Source organism: Strix aluco, chromosome 1, assembly GCF_031877795.1.
Source record: "Strix aluco isolate bStrAlu1 chromosome 1, bStrAlu1.hap1, whole genome shotgun sequence".
NCBI classification, from domain to species: Eukaryota; Metazoa; Chordata; class Aves; order Strigiformes; family Strigidae; genus Strix; species Strix aluco.
In genome coordinates this window covers 169,589,321-169,608,526 of record NC_133931.1, presented here as the reverse complement: position 1 = coordinate 169,608,526, position 19,206 = coordinate 169,589,321, and the positions used below count along the sequence as shown (strand labels likewise).

General features: G+C 47.2%; 1 protein-coding gene across 1 annotated transcript in view; it reads right to left on the bottom strand.

Moving 5' to 3' along the window:
• The window catches only part of SETD2 (SET domain containing 2, histone lysine methyltransferase), a 69,684-nt gene that overhangs the window by 43,958 nt on the left and 6,520 nt on the right, over nt 1–19,206 (bottom strand). Inside the window, exons 2-4 of the mRNA XM_074844940.1 lie at nt 10,384–10,399; nt 2,630–7,068; nt 296–427 (exon numbers count right to left, since the gene is read on the bottom strand). Coding sequence (XP_074701041.1) covers nt 296–427; nt 2,630–7,068; nt 10,384–10,399 — 4,587 coding nt within the window. The remainder of the gene's footprint in view (nt 1–295; nt 428–2,629; nt 7,069–10,383; nt 10,400–19,206) is intronic.

Here is a 19,206-nt window from a genome sequence, read left to right as displayed (position 1 = left end):
GCCTCCAACCGCGCTTCGGCGGGACTAGAGTCAAGGCTGAGGAGCAGAAGACTCCGGGCATTTGTAGCAGGTTTTAACAGGAGGCTGCTACAGTCTAGTCTCCCGCAGAAGATCTAAGGTCAGATTTAAACGCTGGTGTGTAGGTTCTGAAGATCACTCCACACCAGCCAGTGAAAACGAGAGCGCACAGACAGGTCACTGCCACCGCCAAGGGAAGTCTGGATTATCTGAGGGACTCTCAAGTCTCTCACACACAACACTGCCCAACTCTGGCAACTCCTGAAACGCTGCTTACCACTCTATCATGAGCAGGCGATTGAGACAGTCTTCTCCACAAGCAACCTCCCCCTGAGCTCGCTCTTCTTTGGAGAGAGGAGGGCATTCGCACAGCATTCGCTTAATATCCCGGTGAGATTTGTTCTTCTTCCTGTTGAAGAGAAGTCGTTGAAATACAGGTTAGACAGCATCTGGGTATGGAAATTACTCCTCAGTCTTTATCAGTTGGTAGTGGAGGAAATTAATTAATTCTCTAGAAGCTAGACATATGGATTGATTACCTTTGGATAACCACAAGAAGGTACAGGGGTAACCACACTCGATTTCTGAGCGGGAAGGGATGATTCTGACCACAAAAGATGATTTCTCAGAAAGACATCCCAGGATATTTAACTTTTTTTTTTTTTCCTTCTCCTCAATGTCCACAATCCAAGTTTACTTTCAGTGCAGATGTGCGCATGGACACGCACCTACACCCAGAGGAAGGACTAAAACCCTTTCATTTTGTTGTACAAATAAAGAAAACAATTTCCAGAAATTTCAGTCCTGCTCTTTTTAGACAGAGGATTTCTCACCACATAGCACAACTTCTAACGTTTCATTTAAAAGGATAAACTTTGATCAGCAGCTCACGAAACACTATATTCTGTGTAATCATATCTAATACCACGGCGACAACCTCCAGAGATCCCTTCCAACCTCAGCTAGTCTGTAATAGTCCGTTTGGTTTTGCTGATCCAAAGGCCAGGAGAAAACTTATATTCTGAAATATGAACATATTAGCTGAGCGCATGTACCATTTTAAAGCAGCTTTCTTTTAATAAAGCAAATTGGAGGGTTTAGCTGCTTAAATCTCTGGTTTTCTGTGAGGTAAGATGGTAAGAATGAAAACAAGAAAACCGTAGTTACAGAAAAGGCAGGGCATCAAAGGCATCTATTAATTGGTATTTTAGTTGCCATGAGATGATTAGCAAAATGCTTTGGAGCGTGGATCCCAGCAAGACAAAAAAAGGCACAAGAAAAAAAACCTGGATTGAAATAAATAGCAGGTTTGACCTGCATGTAAGCGGTCGATATTCAGACTCTGAATCAAGAACATCTTTCAGAACACGTTCAGCAGACAAAAAGCCATTTGAGCGAACAAAAGGCATGGCAAAGCCTCGAGTGTTAAGACCCCAACACCTGAGGCCCAACGCAGGGTGACGCTGGCCCACGTGAAGCGTCCCCCCGAGCTGGTGCCGGGCCAGGTGCCCTCGCTGCCGGTGAGCGCCGGCGCTCGGTACCCAGTGGGCTGGCAGGAACACCGCTACTCAGCCATCCTTGAGGAACCACGAGCTGAAAAAGGACCGTGAAGTTAAACGGGCATAAATCATCAGAAGGCCTTACCACAGACTGTGCCAGGAATAAGAACTGGTTACACGCTCGTAAGGAGCTCTCACCTACGCGTTAAAGCCAGAGCGAGTATTTTCTTGGCAAGGACAAAGGCAGTTGAGCCCTGAAGTGATACTAATCATCCCTAAATCTCAGAAATAGATGATTTTATCTTCCAGGGATTATATCCTGTTCAACATTCCCATGCAAAAGGGAAAAGGATAATCTGCAGCCAACAGCTACCCTCTGATATTTCAAATTAGTCTGTTAGATCTAAAATAACTCATCTGAGATGACAAATAACTACACGCAAGTAACCAAAGCCTCTGGAAACACATTGTTTGTCCAAACCCTTTCTCACACCCAGACAGATTTCCCTGTGTCTTCAGAGAGGGAGTGAGCTGGTATTTGGGGACACTAACCAGACAAGATCTGGCAAGCCCAGAGGTGATGCTGCTATACTGCTCTGGGCTCTAATGTAGCTGCACCAACTTCAGATGAACAGTGGACAGTAGAGAACAAAGCAAAAAGCTTGGAAAAAAAATTAATTACTCTTAAAAACTACCACGGGTACAATAATAAGATGTTTACTTGGAGCTGATGCCAGTAATCCCACGTGTGCAAGTCCTGCCTGATGGCCAAATCAACACTAGACAAAGGGGATGCTGCAAGATGACCGAGGGTATAATAAATCATCCTCCCCCCACATCCCCCCATCTTTCACCTCCTCTCATCACCAGGGTCTGTCTGGGCCCAATCGGAGGTTTCTGTTTAGAAGAAGGGGCCCGGGGAGGGGTTAAACACTTGCCCAGCATCATCTCCTTTAGGAACAGCTTTGCCAGATGTAGGGAATGTGACATCCTTCCCCCTCCCTCCAAATTATGCTAACGTGGCCATTAAAAAAAGCTATCACGGGACCAAATGTAAGTTAAAATCTGAAATTGCTATAGGCAAGGAAAAAAAAAGGTAAAAAATCAGTTACCTTTCTGTCAAGTATACATTCTCCTCAATAAGGTCAAAGTAGCAGGGCATCTTTCCTTGCTTGGCAAACTCCTTCCAGCGCTGGGGGTCTCTGAAGTCGTCCATGATACACAACCGACCCACCATGGAGGAGTCCTGTGGCGCCGACTCCACTTGCTCCCCCTCCAGTTTCTCCTTCTTCTTGTCCCTCAAGTCCACGTCGCTCTCGGAGTCACTCTCCAACTCTGGGCGTCTTTTTTTTGGTGGACCTCGTTCTTTGACATCGTTTTTTTCCAAAACCTTCACCTCCTCCTTCTTCTCCCCGCCAGGCAACGGCTCCTTGGTCGAATTGCTGCTGATCTCGTGTGCCTGCACTGAGCCTTTTTCTTTCTGCCCGGGCATCTGGCATTTACTGGAAGGGCTGGGAAAACGAGGCTTGCAATCATCATCCCAACGGTCATCCTCTTCGTACTCCTCGTGATCCTCTGTTAGAGAATCTGGTACTTGCCCTTGAGTTCGGTCATAATTAACCGCAGGTCTACTAGCAGACCTCGCATCCCAGTAACCGTTGCCTTGCCAGTAACTCTGAGAGCTGCCGTACACCCCTGAGCCCGGCTGGTAAACGTAGCCCGAGTAAACGCCAAAGCTGCTATCTGGCTGTTGGTAGGTGCTACTGGGCTTCTCTGGCTGGGAAAAGTCCCACCCCAAACCACCCAGATCCTCCGTTGTATGAAAACCATCCAGCCTGGAGAAGTCTCCGAGGCCTGACTGGTTAAGCCCACCCTTCCCTTGTCTACTGTCTGGCTTGGAAGAGCTCATCTGGTGTCGGGATTTATCGCTGCTCTCAAAACTCTCTGGCAGACAAAACGCCTGCTCATCTTGTCGGCCGATCGGTCTACCAGCAGACATCAGCTCCTTCAACGTCGTTCTCTCGTCCAGGTTGGGTTTGCCATGGGAGTCTGCCGTTAGGTCTGCCTGACTCGTACTGTCAACGCCATCGCTCTGAGGCTGGCACACATCTGGCCGCAGCTCCTCCGTCTCCTTCCTGCTGAGCTCGGTAGAAGTTGCCAGACTCTTCTCCATCCCTCTAGGAGAGCAACTGTTCTCCGCTTGTGGACCGCCTTTACTCACCACATTCTCTGACCTCTCTTCGTAGTAGGGTCTACTGGGCTCGGGTCGCTCGTCGTCCCAGTGGTCAGAGAAGCGTCTGTTGCCCTGGATGCTCCGTAACACACCAGGGCTGGTCTCCTCCAACACAATGCTCGAGTTCTTTGGCACGACCACAACAGACTGCAGCCTCTTCCGCGGCACGCCGTCATCAGAATCCGAGTCCTCCGTGTCACTGTCTTCACTGCCCCCCTCGCTGTCGCTCTCCCCCGTGTCGGAGTAATCATCGTGGCCAGCGGGAACAAATTCAGCGGCGTTGCCGCTGCTGTCACACGTTTGGGCTTGAGTTACCATCTCCGTTTCTTCTGCAGTGACAATGACATCGCAAGAGGGAAACAAGGCATCTGGAAAAGCCGAAGCCACCAAGGGCTCGTTTCCCTCGTCCTTCTCGGCCAACACGCCGGGACACCGAACTCTCAAATCATCCGGCCCAACTCCCTCGGTGGAAACAGCGCTTTCCTCCACTACCTCTCTGACGCGGTGCTCCAGCGGCACTTCCGAATAGTACGAATGTTCATCTTGGAACGACAGCTTGCCTTTTGCTGAACCAAGAGCAACATGTGGAGCATCCAACTCGAGCGTCTCTTCGGCTTCCGAGTGCTGGAGCAGCTCCTGAGCTCCATCCGGCGGTGGCACATCCCATTTGGAAGAGACGCCTTCCTCCGGCGCGGGGCGGTCCAACCTGAGCCTCGGGGAACAGCCGTCCTGGGAGGGATCTCTGCTCGAGCTCTCCGCTGTCAGGCTGATTTTATGGGCAGGATGACCGTGCTCATCATCACCGGCAGATTTTGAGTGCTCATCCTCCGTGCTCTCGTAATCGCACGTAACGGTCTGTGGCTCTACCTGCACGTCCAGAAAAGCCTCAGACGTAACTTTTAAATCTGCTGGTTCCGCTTCAATTTCAACTTCCGAATGATACAAAGCAGGGGTGGCGTCGTCTGAAATGTAGCAAAAAACTGGTTCTTTGGTTTTGTCGCACGGAGTCCCCTGATCATCCAGCTTTTTAAGTAGAGTTTTAGTATGATCTACATTCACCGTGGGCAAAGGGGTGGCTTCCCCTTGCTGCTGCGGGACCGGAGCCTCCGCTTCCCTAAACAGACTGTTGCACTCGCTGGACTGGATCCGAGAATCGTCGGGCTCTTGCTCTTGAGACACGTACGTGCTCTCAAACCCATTAGATGGCAACGGATACGACGGACTCATCTTCACGACAGGCGACGCTTCTGACCAACACAGGCTATTGTCAGCAGACACGGTGACATCCTCTGGTTTGGAGGCACTGGAAGTTGCCAAACCGTCAGCCCTACCCTCCGGGGACCCATTTACACTCAACTCCGTGGGGAAACACGTTTTTAACTGATCGTGCTTTATCTTTAATACAGTTTCTTGTTCCTTAACACTGTCGTGGCATTCGTGTCCTAGAAGTTCCTCGGACTTTGAGTTAGCAAAACCCGCTTTCGATTCGTCTGCCTTTTTAAAAGCGGGCGAATCGTTTAACTGATTTAATGGAGAAAGTGTCTTTTCCCTTTCAAATTTTTTCGCAATGGACACCCTGATCTCATTGCTTTTTAGACAAGAGGTCTCTAAATCTAGAGAATTAGACTGCTGTTTTATTTCGTCGATCGATTCTGTACAACAGAAAGAACTCTTAAATTTATCAGGCTTTGGTGTGGGGGTCTTTGAAGGGGTGGACTTATAACGGGAGGAATTCACATTACTGTCGGGCTTAGAATGGGATGTCCCCTTTCGATAGCCTAGCTCATCAAGGGGAGAGCACCTTTTGGTTACTTCACTTTCTGAAGTCCTTTTTGAATCTCTATCTGCTTTTGAAGAAGACCTTCCTCTCCTTTCCACGTCGGCGTAAGACGACTCTGTTTTGCTGTCCCTGTCCGACTTAGAGTAAGAAGTCCTCGAGTCTCTGTAGGAGGAGGAGGAATGGGACGACGTACGCCTCGAGTCGCTCGACCTGGAATGTGTCCTCCTGTACTCGTCCTCCGAGTCTGAGCTCTCTCGCGCCCTGCTGTCTGCGTACGAACGGGAGTATCTCGACCTTTCCCTGTACGGGGAGCTCCGATGGTATCTGCGGTCGGATTCGTAGTAGTGGGACCGCTCCGACCTAGAGTAGGAAGAGCTGGTCCGGGAGCCCCGATCGGATCGGGAACGGGAATGAGATCGGCTTCGCCTCCTCTCTCTGTCTGACCGAGAGCGGGAGGAGCCATACCGCGAATCTCTTTCTGATTTTGAATAGCTCGAGTACTTCTCATCCCTGTCCGACTTGGAGCGCGAGGAGGACTTCCCCAGGTCGTCACCTCTGAGGGACATGGAGCTTCTTCTGGGATCTCTCTCCTTTTCCGTGCTGGATATCTTCAGCTCGTGTGACCGCTGGCTGGAGGAGGTCCTCACTGAATCTTCATCAGACTCGGAGCCCAGCAACGTGCCGTCGGACTGGGAGAACTTCCTCTTCGACCCCTGCCTCCGGGAGCACAGAGCAGCACCCTTCGAGCCGTCGGAAACCTCATCCTCCTTCCCAATATGGGAATCTTCCTTCTGCGGAGTTATTTCCGTCTGCTCGGGCACATTTTGAGTTACACGTTCTTCCGAACCGCGCGACACCGCATCCTGCTTGACGTCCGGCTCCAAATACTCCTTCGGTACTACGTGGCACGGCTCCTTCAAGGCGGGGACTTCAGCTTCCCCGGGCGGTGACAGCAACAGCGTCGACATCAGCACGACCGGCAGCTGTGGCAAGGCCGCGGCGGCAGGAACCAGCATCGACGCTGCCGGCGACGCCGCCAGCGGAGGGGGAGGCGGGGGAGGCGGCGGCGTTGAGGGAAAGTCCGCGGCCAGCGCCACCGGTTCCGTCACCGGGGCCACAACCGGCGGTGGCGGCGGTAGCGTCGCTGCTGTAGCTGGTGGCGGTTTTGCTGTGACATTAAGTAAATGTTTTTTAAAATGGATCTTCCCTAATTCTACCTTCGGTTTTGGAGGTGAAGACTCCTCAGCTGAACCAGCGGCATCCCCCAGGTCCATTTTACTTTTGGGGTTAAAGTCAGTCTGAAGGGGTACTGCTGGGGAGTTCTGAGTTTCATTTTGTTTCTCGTTTCCGAGACCAGTCAGAAATCTATTCGGTAAGGTTTTCTTGGTTAAACTAAAGCTGAAAGACACCTTTTGTCTTCCTTGCTCCTCAAGGTTAACCTTTGTTTTGGTGCCTTTGGGCAAAAAGCGACTGGAAGCAACGCCTTTGAACACCGGGCCTTTGATAAAGCCAGCCTTCTGCACGGTTTCAGGCTTGCCCTGCAAAAGAAAAAGGAGATGCAGTCAGAGGAATCGGGGTTTGGGTTTTTAACTCTGTTTCACAGGCACACTGCACAATTTTCTTCTACCTGGTGAATTTTTCATGACAATAAAATAGAAATCGATACCCTGGGCTGGAGTCTGGGATAGCACAGCCGCGCTGCCTTCTGCGCCTGGCGCTCTCGTGAACAGAAGCAATTACCCCAGTCATTTCCAGTTTGGAGCAAAACCTCCTTTGGGGTTTGGGCTGAGGCTTTTTAACTGACTTATTAATGACCAAACTGAAAGTCCTTTTTTCATTTAATTCTTAGGATTTTTAAAAAGTGATAGGGTTCAACATTTAAAGTTAATTGAAGAGATGGCACCACTTTATTTGTGCTGTTGCTGTGGTCCCAGGCTACAAAATATCCTTCATTTTTAAGCTTTTAAGTGCATTTCACATCCCAGAAGACTGCACCTGCATGCTTCTGGTTTCAGCATAAATCAGACTACCCAGAATTACAGCAGCAGTTTTAAGCCCCGTCCTTTCCCACCTCCTGCCAACAGCCTTATCTCAGTCATTAGTAATTCCTAACAAGTTTCCAGGCTCAGGTGTAGATCAGTTTTAATATAACAACCTCCAAGAATTCCCATCAGGACCCAGCCGTGCGTGATGACTCTGTCACCTCCAGGCCAACCAACTGTAATACACTCCACGTGCATCCCACCAGCAGCTCTCTGCTGTCTCCTGCCCAGGATCTCACTCACCACCTTGCAGTGAGGACCGTGCTACAGCAAGTCTGTTCATTTTCGATGCTAAATGACCTGAAAGTCATAATCTCTCAGATATTAAGAGCTCCAGATCTCCACAAAGAAAGCTGCTGTGCCAGCACACGCAGCTGAACCCTGGCCTTGGAAATGGAACAAGTCTAGAGCAACAAAGCCCCTTCAACATGGCAACCTCTTACTTTACAGGATGCATTTATCCAAGCCCAAGATTAGCAATTTTCAGAGCATAAAGCACCGTATGTTTACCCATCTTGGCATTTCTCCAACTATTTTAAAGCTTAGGGCTCGTCTATGCAAAAGCTGTGTCACAGGAGCACAATCCCTAAAAGATGAATATTGTGGCACTGTGGTAAAAGAGGGTTCTTGTCAATAGTCTTTATCCCCATAAATCCAAATTCCATTAGTGTAATTACATTTTGTGTGAGAAGCATAACTCTAACAGAAACAGCAGCATAAAAAAAAATTGTACGGAGCTGGGTTTTCCTCCCATAACTGTTGCATGAACACATCTTTGGCAGCAGCAGCGGTTTCCTGCAACCCACTGTGAATTATTACGTATTTTGTTATCCTTTAACTTTTGTAAAACAATGCATAGCTGCTCAGGCTAAAGGCACCACAGTAAATTATTAAATAAGACGTTGGAGGAATGGAAACCCCATCCTATTCTGTTTGCACCCTTGGACATCATATATACAAAAATATCCTCACTTTTGATGAAACACATGGGGTTATATTTTAATTGTGAAAACCATGTCACGGTCTCCACATGACCAGTCTTGACTACCCAACCCAGCACCGTGCACACATTTATCTTCACCAGCACATGATTAGCTGCATTCTGGAAAAAAATGGGTGCAAAAAAAAAAAAAAAATAAAAAGCACTCCTTTTACATGGGTTTTATTTATAGGGGTGCCATTTCATGGATGCTTTTAAACGAGTGCCATGGTTAAAAGGGCACCCAAGTAGTAACCTTGAAAAAAAGTGCATGCCCAGACACTTGTCCAGCTCTGAAACACACTCCTCTGTCCACAACTGTCTCACAGCCATCTCCAGAAAGTCATGCTGAAAATACTACCCCTGTTTTCGAAAGAATCTACACATCAGAAGTGATGCAGAGACTAATACAAAAAATGTATATAAACTAATTCATGGAAGAATAAAGGACAAAATCAAGTGTCTGGCCCAGCTGGTAGGAGTTTCTGCATGCCTGACTGCTACTGAGACCATCCTCCCGTAGGACGCCGGGCTCAGCCCTCTGAAGAGCAAGAGAACATCATTTTTTGTGTTTGCTGGGTCAATGATTACCCCTGCGTGAACAGATATGCACACCTTTTTACCCCTGACCTCTGCATACGTCTAACGGAAGAAGTCTCCACAAATCTGAACCCAAATTCTTATCAGAGACTGGATTCACCTATTATACCACCTACATATTAAAAAGATAATATATATTTTAAAATATAGTAAATACAGTGCAGCAGCATTCAAGAGTTTTCTTCCTTGCTAGAACTTTTGTGAAATTATTTTATGTGCAAAATTCAGTTATGGAAGCGTGTCGGTTTTGATCAAAATCCTTCTAACTTCAAGTGCAACAAATCTGAAATCCGAGCTCACATGTGAATAATGAGGTTTGGATACAGCCACCTTTTCACGAAACACAGCACCTGAGGCAAAAAAAGGAGCTGCTAAACTTCTATTCCTCCCCTCTTGGTAGCCCATTCAGCAGAGATGATACATTTCAGAACAAATGTTTCACCCTCATGTGCTCATGCTTCCAGGCATTTTTTTTCTTAAATAACACCAAGTTTAACAAAACATGACTTACAGATTTTTAAACATACTCCACAGGTAGCTTTTGAAATTTAATAGGTAGCAATTACTGGCAAAAGCTCTCCAGTAGGAGAGGAGTTCTCCTTCCTTTAATGTTTTACAGAATGAGAACATTCCCCAGAACGTTGCTGGGGGTATTTTGCAGAAAGAAAAAGGTGATAGAAGCTCACTGCATATTCAGCAGAGACACACGATTACTGAAGGAGCGGCGCTCCTGCAGCTCTCAATTTGCTGGGAACGTAGGGAGGACACCCAGTATGTTCACCAGCACCACCAGAGCAGATACAGTCCTACAGCATCAAAAATTATTAGCAGCAATCGTTCCTACGCCGGGATATTATAAAATGTTCCAGTCCCTCCAAGTTCTCTCCTTTCCCCTTAAATTCATTGAGTCACACACAGCAAGACTGATTTTTTTTTTTCCTTGCAGATGAAGTCCTTAAAGAATCATCTCACGGTGCAGAAAGCAGCATCTACCTACACCCAATGACTCAAGGGCACCATCGTGCTCTGCTATCGCATTCCTCCGTGTAGGTGGCAGAAGTGGTATTGGAGGTGTTTCCCTGCTTTCCTGGATTTAACCACTGAACTAGAGGCACCCCAGAACAACATCAGTTTGCTTGATCTGGACTCGAGAACTCTATAGGTCAAACCAAACAGGTTGGGCTAACGCATGTCTCGGGAGCTACATCAAGAAAGGAATCGGTTTTACTCACCTCATTTTCTTCTTCTCTATTGCAATCCAGCCGAGAAAACATGCAAAAGAAAACATAAAAAGAAGGTGTAAACATCAGGCAGAATCAAGAAATGCAACATCCGAAATCTGGCACTGCAAACGGGACGGACCCAGGGACACAGAGTGAGGGTGACAACCAACCCACAACTAATCCTGCTGCAAGAGGAGGCCCTACCAACGTCACCCAACACTCAGGCAGACATGCCGACCACCTCTGAAGGGGAGCACAGCAGAGTTTTGAAGCTCAAGAATTTCAACACTGAAAATTCTGCATGGACTTTGACAGAGCAAACCTTTTTTGAGCAAACTGTTGGCTTGGTGTTGTCTTCTGAGGGTTTGCAAACCAGCAAGAACCTTATTTCAACAGGCACTGCAGAGGTGACACATATTAAAAAAAAAAAAAAAATCTCGAAAATGAGATGTAGGAAGCTAAATTTGGTTTTCTTTCGATTTTACTATTTTCCTTAGCGGCCCAGAAAGAGTGAAAAGTATCTGCCTCTCTCACGGACAGAAATTAAAGATACTCATGAACACCTTACTGCTGTATGACCTGCTACGGATCTGCAGCCCGGCTATTTGCCACGATGCTTAGACTTTATTAATCAGTACTTCGACAGCTAGCTGCTCAACAGTGAATTCATCTGGAGCATTGCCTTGGTTCCAACCAAACCTGGCAACACTGAGCCAGCGGGAAAGTCCAACTTTTCTTTGCTTCCCTAAGTTCTTCACTCCGATACCATGAGCAAATTAATTTCTCCTACAAGGAAGGAGAAGGACAAGAACACGACGACTCTCTCCTTGCTTTGCTCGATACCTGGGAGAGTTTCAGCGAGTTTCTCGGCCCCCAAAGAAAAACTACAGAAGCAGATGTAAAACTTTCAGCAGTTACCGATACACCTTAACCGAGATGTCAACAGCCCATCTGTCTTTATCTGGTATTTCCTCTACTAGAGGTCCAAAAGCACTCTCCAGTGCTCTAACTTTCACGTTTGCATGCAGACAGCCTTTTCCTTGTCTACCTTGTAGATACATGGGAAGTTTTCAGCTGGACTTTTGCTAAATTTTATCAGCTTTTGAGCCCTAATTTGGTGCTGCTGTGGTGACACGGTGAAAGATTTCTTGCAGAAAAGGTTCACGGCTAATCGAGAAGTATCAGTTTCTGGAAAAGAAAACCAAAGCTCTCGGTTTCTGTGTAACCCAGGCAGGGAGCCACAGTGGTGACAGCACAGCAATAACCACCTATTTCCCCATTTAAACCATCATCAACAGAGAATTGGGAGCAACCTGCTAGAAAGACCTATCACTAGAGTAATACACCCCTGCCTCTATGAAGGCTCACGTCCAATTGATAAAGCTTATTATAAGGCTGTAAATTATTCTCAGAGCAGCAAGAACAGGGTTTGTTTTCATTGAGGAAACACGAGCCGTGAGTTTAAGCAAGCTGTGGAGTACACAAGGGCATGCAAGTGATTTAATGGGGTTAAGCCAGCCATGAATTCACCATCCCGCTGATGCAGAGGAGGTCAGAAGCCCTGTAAGACCAGCACTTGGACACAAATTAGCGCCTAAAAGGAGGTTTCATTTTTAGGATCACAGAAAGTGGAGTTTTCAACTTCTAGGACACTGACGTTGTTGACGGTCACATATTTTGAGTGTTAAACACAAGCGTTTACAAGGGGTGAGAACAACACTGAGGTCCAGCGTAGCCAACACCCAACAAGACCCAACATGAACATCAGACTCGATCTTAAGTCTTTTCCAACCTCAATGATTCTATGAAGATTTTCAAGACATCCATAACCTGACATGTTGTGATACAGCACAGTGTAACAACCAACAGATGAAAGCTGGCGGTCCTAAACCAAAAAATAAATAGCTGCCTCTTTATACATAAGAACACAGATTTAAGTAGCTATCTACTGGGAGACAGGTAATGAAGTTTAGTATTTATAATTAATACCCTGCTGCAAGAGTAAAGTAATTCCTCTTAACAATTCATTTTTCCTCTTGTTGCTGGAACGCTGCATAAAACCAGTATTAAGCTAAAATGCTGGCAAGTACACAAAGTAGAAGTCTCCAAAAACTGGAAGCTAAGAATAAAATTTTCCCTTCCCGAGAGAGCATGCCTACAAAACAGCAGGAATCACGGCCAGCTCAAAGCTCACACCCTGCTCAAAGCTTGCAGCCACAGCAGCACATTTCCCGGACGAGATGCCAGGTGGGTAAAGCAGCCTCAGCATCTGCCACCTCAAACCAGCCGCTCCACGAAGGTGGACAGTGGAGCACTAGCTTCTGCACTGGGGGGGTCATGCACTGAAGGGGAAAAAAGACAGTTGAGATCCTTCAAACCCCAGAGAAAATCTTGCAGGAGAAAGTGAGCTGCATTAGGAAATGGGACAATCTTGCTGCTCTGAAGACACACGGTAGCCAGACTTGTCTGTGCTTGGGGCGGGAAATCACTAAAATTTGAGCAACTTAAAGGGTGGCAAGTGAGAAATCAAAATATTAAAAGACAGAAAACAGTTAAAAAAGGGACCAAACGGAAGAAGATGTTGCATGAATTTAACTGGTTGTCTAAACTAAAACATGTAAGAATGAAGCAGATGTATAGTCCTAGATGCCTGTACAAACAATTTAATTCTGGACAGAGAAGTATTTCTTCTCAGAGAGGGAACAGCAGTATTCCCTCTCTGCAGTGGTATTTCAGGAGTTATGCCCAAATGCTTTTCCCTCCTGAATCACCCCTCCGTTGGCAGCAGAAACTCACCCACCTTGCTACAGGTGCCCTCGCACAGGGTAACCTTAACAAAGGAGGTAGCCAGCTTGGGTTATGGATCCCATTTCCATTTACAGCCTCTTCTTTTGCCCCAGATCAAAAAAAAAAAAAACCCAACATAAATAGATTTCCAAAATTAGTGAACGCGTCGCTGTTTGCTCAAAAGCCTATTGCCAAATTCCTCCCACACTGGGTTTGAAGTTACATAAAATCCCCACGTTACAAGCCTGAGGAAGGACCTGGCACACAGGAGACCCGGCACAACAAGAGCGTACGCAAGCTGGGGATCCATCCAGACGCACCACCCGTCGGTTTTCCAGCAGGTTTCCAGCCCCAGAGGGTTAGAGCAATCCCACTTGTTTCCCTCCAGCTGCACTTTGCTATCTGCAGGTATCTAAGAGGAAGACTGTTATTAAAATTAGCACTGGATTCATGCACTCATTTCTGTGAACGTCAAGAGAAAGGGCTTGTTAAAACCCAAAATAAAACTGGACCTCTACAAACAAATGGTTCATAAATTTAAAAAAAACACAAACAGGGAACTATCCCATCTTTTATTTGTCTACAGCAGCTCTATGCATTACTATTAAAAAAAAAAAAAAAAAAATCAGTCTGCCCCTAAAATAAAATTTAAAGAACAATTTTGCCTGTCTGCCAGTTCAATCTGATTAACTAACAACAACCAGGGGTCAGGTGGGAGCAGGATGTGCTGGCACACACCCTGCAAACACACAACTGCACCCAACAGCAAGCACAGCAGCAAGCAGAGCCCAAACCCCTGCACCACACAGAAGGGGTTTGTATTTGCAGGAAAGGCTTTTTTCAGGCTATGGACCCACATTTCTACCAAAACTCTTTAAAATTTATCAATGGCCCCAAATAGCATCCTTTTTCCATGTTTTTAGTCCTTCAGCTTTCCTACTCATGGAAACATCCCAGGTTTGTCATGGGCATGTTAATAAAAAATAAGGTTGTATTTTAATTCTGAGGTTCAGCAGCTCCAGCATTTCTTAGATGCTTAAACAGCTTGACATGAACGAGACTTCTCTCCTTTATAAAATGTAATCCACATTGTAATCTCCACTATACACAGGCTTTGCTTATGCTAAAAAAGCAAACAAAAAAAAAATGCCTTCAGGCTTCTGAGGTCTGAACAACAAATGTTGGTCTGCATTAAGACAAAACTTGAAGAGCTTCACCTCCCATATGTTCTCTTTTTTTATTATTTTTTTATTTTCTTAAGAGAGAAAAATCTGGAAGCCTAAAGCTCTTCTTATCTAAACATCTGCAAGACTAACAACCCTGCCGGCCTAAAAAGGCCCATCCTGGGCAGGCACCCTGCGTTCAGATGAGCTGATGGGGTATTGAGCAGGCATTAGCATAGATCCATCTGAAAGCCTACCTGCCTCAGCAATCACCCTTCTTTCTGAAGAAAGGAAATAAAATGCAAAACCTCAGCACTCAAACCGGAGGAAACTCCAACCTCCAGCCGGTTTTGCTTAGGCCAGGTCTTGCCAGCGTGGGGATGAAGATGGACTCCATAGGTGCTGGTGGATGCACCAGCACCTAACACCAGGACCTTCATCTGCAACCCCAGGGCTAAGCACACCAGGAGGAAATACAAACACCTCGGGTGGAGACTTGCAGTTCCAGCAAGATCCTAAAGCCAAAAAGGAAATATCTGGGCAGATTTCCCCGCGGCCCAGCAGCACCTCTGGCTCCTGCCACTGCAGATGCTGTAGATGCTGCAGATGTCCCCTCGCTGCCGCCGCTGTCATTCAGCTCCTGCCACACTTAAAACTGAGTGATTTGGTAAAATACTTACAGGCCTGAAGTGCTGGGCCTGCTTGGTTTATTAGTCTCTAATGTGGCTGGCTAGAGACAAAAGCCAAGGACAAATGTGCAGCAGTGCCTATGATTAACTGAAATACGGTGCTAAATTGCTGTGAAATCTTTTGTACAGAGCACTGTGCTTTTAATACCCAAATGTGACCCTGCTCCCAGAAATACTGCACCACAACTGGATAATGTACAACCAGAAAAAAAAAAAAAAAAAAAAAAAGCAGAGGAGTTAATAGACAATCCTGCTCCTTCCCCAAAAAAGCCACAGACAGAGGAAAGGCTAAAACACACCGGGGGGGGGGAAATCACTAACAGTATCAAACATCTTATTTAAACAGAACCTTGAAACCAAGCCAAGCTCTCCAGAAAAGGAGGTCAAGGCAGCTGTAAGCATATACCTGTCCCTGTGGCACATCCCCCAGATGCAGCCCTCCCATCCCCTGCTTTCCTAAATCAGCATTTTCTGGTTTATACAACATCTTCGCCGGGTTTGGAGTTGTAATTTTGGAGCGGGGGAAGAGACACCATTTCTCCTGTGCTGGAATATGAAAGAACAGAGAGGATTGAACACACCAGGAAAACAAGTAACTGAATATACCGAAAATAAGTATTTCTTCTTTCACTTACAAACACGGTAAGGGCTGAGTGGCATCCTGCATGGTCACAAGCGTGTCAGAAAGGGATTTTCCTTTTAACACAGATTATGGGTTACTGGTGTATGCAGTCACCTGGAATCATTGGTGAATGCTCCCTCCTAATACACCCCCCTGAAATGAACTTTATAAATCAAGAAAAACCCCGGACATGAGCCATTTCAACAGCAGGCATGAAGAAGATTTAAGAAACTCAACTGCTGTAGCTTCCACTTCAGCCCAGTCCGGGGTCCCATTTCTCATCGGGCTGGAGGAGAGCCACCGAGAACAGATTTCAAGAAGCATTACACCACAATATGGAAAACTTATAACGCTATAAATTTTTACTACGAGCATTTACACTCCGTTCTCCACAGCTGGGGAAAATATAGGTTAAAAAAAAAAATGGCACGAGCTAAAAAGCCTGTTCTTTGCCAGCTGGCAGCACCCGTGAAGGGACGACTTCTGCCCAAGCCCTGGGTCCGGCAGAGCCCACACAGACCCTTCCTGGGCCAGGTCTACCCAACAGCAACCAAACCCTAAAGAGAAAGGGAAGAAATCAAGGGGGAAAAGGATGATTTTTGAAAACAGTTTGCTTTTGCTGCTGCTCCTCTTGCAAAGGAAAGTGGGTCAGAGAAAACAGACCCTGGCAGGAGCAAACGAAAAGCCACAGGTTGAGGGAGGTTTGGGGGGCTGTTTTGGCCAAAGCTTCATTTACTAATTATTTAATCATCTGTGTATTAATAATACCAGTGTTTGAGAGAAGCTAGGATCTTCTGCTTCAGGAAAAACACTGCCTTAAGAAGAAAATTTCCAGTGGTCTTCTGCTCCAGCAAAAGCATCCCAGGACCCTGCTCCTTCCCCCAAACTGCCCGGGAATTCCCAAACTCAGCACCACTCACACGGCTCCTGCTCTCCCCTATCTGCTCAGTGCCAGAGCACGTCTAAAGAAGAAATCAAGTTTGAAATCGTGACAGCAATCATCATAAGCAATGCTGTTCCCATGGCAGCCGGGCAAGGGATTTACAGAGCGAGCGCCGACAAGGCAAGGGAAAGGACGAGGACAGACGGAGGGGGGACGGAAGAGCGACGGTGCCAAAAAGAGAGGGCACAAATCCACAGCTTAACTCAAAACCACGGCTTCTGGCTCAGTACCATGGGAGCATGTCCTTGGAAAGCTTCCTCCTCCTCGCCGAGCAGGGAAGGAGAGATTTCAGCAGCAGCTTTTAGAGTTAGCATCTTCCCATCAACAAACTTTAAATGGGATCGCTTTTCGGGTCATCTCTGCCTCAAAAGATCACCTCCTGTTGACACAATCAGGCACAAACTGCAACAAAAGGCAATGTTTCACGCATACAAGGCACTCTTAAACGGCATTTCCCTACCTGATGCAATTAACTCCTCCAATGCGGGCACACTGGAGCATCCAGGGCTGCAGTTGCCGCTGGGGAAGGAGGAGGCTGGATCTAACACAAATGCAGTTTATCACCTCCAGCACGCAAGCAGGGCAAGATGCAGGATGCTTTGACACTGCTCTCTCCCTGTGGGGTACCACGGGCAGGGTGGACGGACAGGAGTTGCACAAAGAAACCCCCAAACCCGCATTAAAACCGACGGGCAGCTTTACATCAGAGCAGGCCGCTTGCAGCGTGCAAGGCAAGGTCACTATTTCATCATTTTCACCATCTCACCTAACAATTTCTAACCATTCAAAAGGCTGAAATTAAAACCTCCTTCCTACAGCCAGGGTTAGGCCAGGCTTAAAAGTGCGGGGCCGGCACCTAGCTCTGCAACAGCGTGCGTGCAACCCTGAACAAGTCACTAAGGTGGTTATCCCCATTCCCAACTTTTTTTTTTATTATCTGCCCCTCCATCCTACCTTTATTTATTTCCAGGTTCTTCAGGCCACGGACTTTTCCATGCATCTACCTACAGTGTTTGCCACAGCAAGGCTGCGACGCTGGTTTAAGCAGAGGCACCCCCATGGTACAACCACACAACAAGGCATTTCTCCTGCCAGCACAAAACCGCTTTTAGGACTAATCTTGTGTTCACATCCCAGCTACCCCCACCGCATGCCCTGGGGCTCCCAACCCTGCGAGCCCAAATCGCTTGCCACCAGGAGAAGCAGCAAATATCTTCTAACGCTCTGCTGCAGATTTCTAGCAAATATCCGACGAGTTCATTAACAAAAGGAGAGAAAACAAGTGCCAGCCTTCTGCAAAATTCCCTCTCACGTACCACCGTAACCCGGCAGGGATGGTCATGTTTGACTCGACTGCCGAGGCACCGCATCTCCAGGCGCTGCCAGGTAACACTTCTGGGCTTGGAGGGAAAAGGAATTAGTGGAATTAGTAGAAACAAACAGTTTGGTTTTTAATTTTGCTCAAATCCCATCCCACACAATCACCGGGCTGCGCAGAAAAAGTTCAGCGTGTGCTGAACTAAACTGCTCTAATTAAGTCAAAAGATGCTCGATACCAGGGAAATAATTCCAGTATTTAAACCCTGCTGAAAAGCAAGTGACTGCACCCAGCTTCTAATACCAGCACAAGTTACACCAACACTTCTCCAAAGCGTTCCTCTGCAGCCACAGGGGAAGCAGAGGAAGGCAAGGAACCTGAAAGCATATTGAATTTTAAAAAAAGAGTAATAATCAGAAATATCTAAGCTGACTTACGATCATTACTACAGGCAACCAGCACAGGGCTTCACTCCTGGCAGAGCACTCAGCAGCTTGCGCACGCAGACTTGGAGGCTTCATCTGACCTGAGCAATGGCTCTGGGTAATTAGGTCTGTGAGCTAAAAAGAGGGAAAAACCCCCCCACAGAGCAGAAAGGCGATGCCCCTCCCTCGGAGGGCAGGCACAAGGCGGGGAAGGCCTCGCTCCCCAGGGCTGAGCGGGGTCCCAGGCAGCCCCCCGGCTACACCGCATCTTCTGCGGCTGCTTCTCACCCCCGGGTAAAAAAACAGGGGGGCTCTCCCCCTCCTGCACCCTCCCGCACTGCTTCACCTGAGGAATTTTCCTTGCACGGGCGAGCAAATTCCTAACCCGACCTTACCAAGGCATCACCAAGCCTGCATGACAAATACCCCCCTGGCACTGCAGATCTTCTTTGTCACCTAAAATGCCTCGCAGATAAAGATTTCTGCTTCCAGACTGCAGGCTGGGCTTGCAGACATCTACCTGCTTCAGGAGAAAGGTACCTTAAATCCACATACAACACTTCCATAATTCACCATATTGAAGTCTGCATTCACAAAATCTCCCGCCCTCAGCCCAAGTTTAACAAGAAGGTATTTCCCAATCATCAGGGGTTCCCCTAAATTCAGATTTCAGAGAGTAGGAACTGCAACCCGCACCATGCACCCCAAAAAACTTTGCTCAGTGCTGTAAATAAAATGCTGCAACGCCCCAGCCAAGCTTAAGGTTGCTGCTTTAATATAAAATCCTTAACGTATTTATTTCTTACGCAATTATAGATGAAGTTTAATCCTCTATTACAAAACCTGCCCGGCAGGTTAAGTCAGCAGTGGGAGACATGTTGGGAG